At 37.2% G+C, this 4087-nt stretch overlaps 1 protein-coding gene across 1 annotated transcript; it reads left to right on the top strand.

Moving 5' to 3' along the window:
* The first annotated feature begins 234 nt into the window (after positions 1 to 234).
* LOC107783738 (putative late blight resistance protein homolog R1B-16) lies at positions 235 to 2738 on the top strand. The gene is made up of 2 exons (XM_016604757.2): positions 235 to 1406; positions 1495 to 2738. Exons 1-2 carry the CDS (start codon positions 367 to 369, stop codon positions 2546 to 2548), a joined length of 2094 nt encoding a protein of 697 aa, XP_016460243.1. The 5' UTR covers positions 235 to 366; the 3' UTR covers positions 2549 to 2738.
* Positions 2739 to 4087: the final 1349 nt, after the last annotated feature.

Raw genomic sequence — 4087 nt, 5'->3', positions numbered from 1 at the left:
GATGGTTGAGAAAGACATTTGTTGAGAAAATACAACGAAATTTGATAAGTTTGTCTTTTTAGTTCAATCAAAATTTCACTTTGGTATTAAATTATAAAATAAAAATAAAAATTGGCAAATAGAAGACAATGTGGCATTTCAACACAATGTTGAAAGGTCGGACAGTATGTATTGAGTATCTCACTCGTGACTTATCTTTACTTTCTTCTTACCAACCCATGCTTTTCCTTCTAGTTTCCGGGCAAAAGTGTTAAGACTTTTCAAAACAAAAAAAAAAACAAGAAACAAATTGGAGCTCATTTTCATTCTACCTTCCATTTTGTTACCATCAGAAAGCACATCAACTTCATCAAAGCAACGGACGTGATGGTTGGTTTTAATGAAGAGACTGAAATGCTTATAGAGCAACTTGTGAGAGGACATCGGCAATTAGATGTGATCTCAATATTTGGAATGCCAGGACTAGGAAAAACAACATTGGCTAAGAAATTGTATGATCATGAAGCAATTTCCAATCGCTTCGATATTCGCTTGTGGTGTTGTTCTTCCCAATCTTATGATAATAGAGCTCTCTTGTTTGAATTATTGGGTCATATTTGCGAGCTTGATGATATTACTAAAGAAAAAAATGATAATGAGTTAGCTGAGAAGCTTTATAGATATTTGAAAGGAAAGAGGTATCTTATTGTAGTGGATGACGTTTGGAGTCCTAATGCATGGGATGATATAAAGAGACCATTTCCAGATGATGATAAAGGAAGTAGGATTATTTTGACAACTAGACTTGAATCAATCGCCACGTATGCAATGATCAATTCGAGTCCTCATCACCTTCGCTTGTTCACAGAAGAAGAAAGTTGGATGCTAATGAAGGAGAAAGTATTCAAAGAAGATAATTATTATCCTCAACAACTCGAGGATATAGGTAAGCAAATAGCGACTAAGTGTGGAGGATTACCTCTTGCAATTGTATTGGTAGCTGGTGTTCTTGCAAAAAATGATAAGGAAGTAGTTCATTGGCAACAAGTAGGGGAACGTTTGAAGTCAAAAATGCAAGGTTGTATGGATATAGTTGAATCGAGTTATCAACACTTACCCCTTCATTTGCAAAATTGTTTTCTCTACTTTGCTTCATTTCTAGAGGGTGAAAAAGTTCCTGTTCAAAAATTGATACGACTATGGATTGCAGAAAATTTTGTTGAAGCCAGTAGTAGTACTAGATTGAAGAGCTTAGAGATGGTTGCAATGGATTATTTGATGGATTTAATTAGGAGCAACCTAGTGATGGTGGCTAATATAAATTCCTCAGGGGAGCTCAAAGCCGTCTATATTCATGATGTAATACACGAATTTAGCTTGAGGAAAGCTAAAGTGGGCAACTTTTTGCTGAGGATAAATGATCAGCTGTAAGTGAAATCAATTTAATTATGTATCTAGCTTTTTGTTGTTTAGTATTAGATATCAATTTAATTATGTATCTCCTTCTTGAACCAGTGTTTATATACTTCCATCTTCCAAAGGTCGCTCTGGACGCATATATATCTTAGCACCTACTGGACGAAATATCAACACCTTACGATTCCTTCCCAGTGTAAAATCTCCTTGGGTTGATTTAGACTTGGCTAAATCTTGGGAAAACCTGAGAGTATTAGATTTGAGTTCCGTAAAGCTGCATAAGACTCATGTAGATGCATTGAGATATCTGATTCATTTGAAGTATTTGGAGCTGCAGTTGCCTTCTGATTACATTCCATATACAATATGCAACCTGAAGGAGCTAGAGACATTTATAGCGACCGGAGTCTATCATAAATCCTGCATTCCAAATTCCATTTGGGGTATGACAAGCTTAAGGCATTTGCATATAAGTACTCTATATACCTCTCAAATATTAGAGGATCTTGACAACTTAAAAACATGTTCGAATCTGGTTATTGATGCTGGGGTGTATTACCAAAATCTTATGAAAAGATTACCCAATCTTGAAAAGCTCAGTTGTCGATTATGTGGTTCAGGAACCCGTTTTTACAAATACTTTCCCGCTTTCGGGTCTCTTGGTCAACTCAAATCTCTCAAGATTGATGTCACTAGGATATTGACATATCCCTATGGTTTTGAAGACTTTACATACCCGTCAAGCCTCAAGAAATTAACTTTGGCATATCTTGAGCTCCCTTGGAGTAAAATGTCCTACATTGGCCGTTTGTCCAACCTTGAATTTCTTAAATTAGAAGGAAGTGGTTTCAAAGGGAGACAGTGGGACGTTAAGGACGGGGAGTTTTCTAACCTTAAAGTTTTGAAATTAAAGAAACTAGGACTCTTGGAATGGACAGCCTCTGATGACTCGTATCCCAACCTACAGAAAGTACTGGTGCACGGGTGTTGGAAACTAGAGGAAATTCCTTATAGTTTTGGGAGTAGTTGCTCAATGCAACTTATTGAGGTAAGATCATGTTGTGACTCTGCGGTAAATGCTGCCCTCAAAATTAAAGAAACACAAATTGAGGAGATGGGGAATTCTGAATTCAAGGTTATTATTAGTAAGTAAAATCATCAGAAGGATTGTTTAATTAGGTTTCTTTGTCATATTTTTTAATTAAATATATGTAAATGAAATGCTACACATGGTATGTAAGGCCATGCATCCTATAATAGAAGAGTGTTTCTTATCAGACAATGAATAACTTCCAATTTGTCTTTAAATTATGTATTTGATTTTACTAGTTTTCTTTTCAATATCCTAAGTTCCTTCATTTTACCACATTCATAATTCGTCTCATTTCCTTCCAATTGCATCAGTGAAATACAATCCTTTGATTCCTTGTTAGTAAGTGCAACAGATAAATGGCAAGATCTTACCTCAATCAGTTTCATTGAGCAACTGCTCCCAAAAGAGTAAGGGTATTCTTTAACAACTCTGCACCCGCACTTGCTGAAGGCTGGGATACAATTCATCTGAGGCAGACCATTCTGAGAATCCTAGATTCTTTAATTTCAAAACTTTAAGGATAGGAAACTCCCCATCCTTAACGTCCCGTCGTCTCCCTTTGAAGGCATTTCCTTCTAATTTCAGAACTTCAATGTTGGACAGTTTGCTAATGGCTGAGTAAAATACTCCAAAGACCACTATAATACTCGAAAGAAATAACCCCTTTTTATAATCTCACTTGACTATAATATGGCTCAGACTCTATAAGCCTATTCTCTTCACGTGCCTCTATCAAACTCTCGGTCCCATTGTTGAGTCGGAGTGATTGTTGAAGGAAGGCTGTGGCAAATGGATTTATATTTTTCTATTTGTGGAGAGAGAAGCCGCGACATTATAATTCCTAGCTTGTCTGACTTTGGGTTGAGCATAGAAAAATTTAGAATTAGAGTCCTCATGAGAAATCCACACAGCTCTAGATTTCTGTCCGAGTAACCTTTCATGAATGTTAGACCAATTCTATAAGCTCAATAGTAATTCTTTCTCCTCCTTGATCAGGTGAGAATTATATAATTCAGCTTCCATTTCCTGATCCTGTGTAAGTTTGAGCTTTGTCTGCAATTCCCAAATTTTATGTTCCAACTTGGACATTTTTTGGTCATCTGTTTTGCAGCAAGCTCGAGATGTCTCAACTTCCTGCAGATTCCATACATAGTGTGGCCAGGTATACTAAGTCCCTAAATAGATTGAATGGTGTCCTTAAAGGACTCTTGCTGCAGTAGGACAGTTTGTAATCTGAAAGGTCTTGGGAGTGATTGAATGTCCCCAACTATTTAGGGATAGTTGCTATGCGTGTGGTCTGAGAAAGGGTCGGACCATAAGGGTCTATTGTACGCAGCCTTATCCTGCAAGAGGCTGTTTCCACGGCTCGAACCCGTGACGTACTGCTCACATGACAACAACTTTACCAACTACGTCAAGGCTCCCCTTCAAAGATATGAGTAAGTCCCCAAATAGATCGAGTATTGTAACCATAAACAAAGGTAGCATGACAAGCAAACTGTGATCCTCTATCTTGAACATAGCGATGAACCAACTGAAGCTCTGAGATCAGGACATTGATCACCACATGTTGTGGTTTCTCATATCCATATCCTTCCA

Source organism: Nicotiana tabacum, chromosome 13 (genome assembly GCF_000715075.1).
Source record: "Nicotiana tabacum cultivar K326 chromosome 13, ASM71507v2, whole genome shotgun sequence".
NCBI classification, from domain to species: Eukaryota; Viridiplantae; Streptophyta; class Magnoliopsida; order Solanales; family Solanaceae; genus Nicotiana; species Nicotiana tabacum.
The sequence above is the reverse complement of the archived record's forward strand: the minus strand, read 5'-3'. Positions and strand labels throughout refer to the sequence as shown.

Bases quoted from the DNA above. Each gene is read 5' to 3' on its own strand.
- LOC107783738 (XM_016604757.2), top strand. From the start codon at position 367: ATGGTTGGTTTTAATGAAGAGACTGAAATGCTTATAGAGCAACTTGTG. The intron at 1,407-1,494 runs GTAAGTGAAATC...TTCTTGAACCAG, and splicing joins CTGAGGATAAATGATCAGCT to TGTTTATATACTTCCATCTT.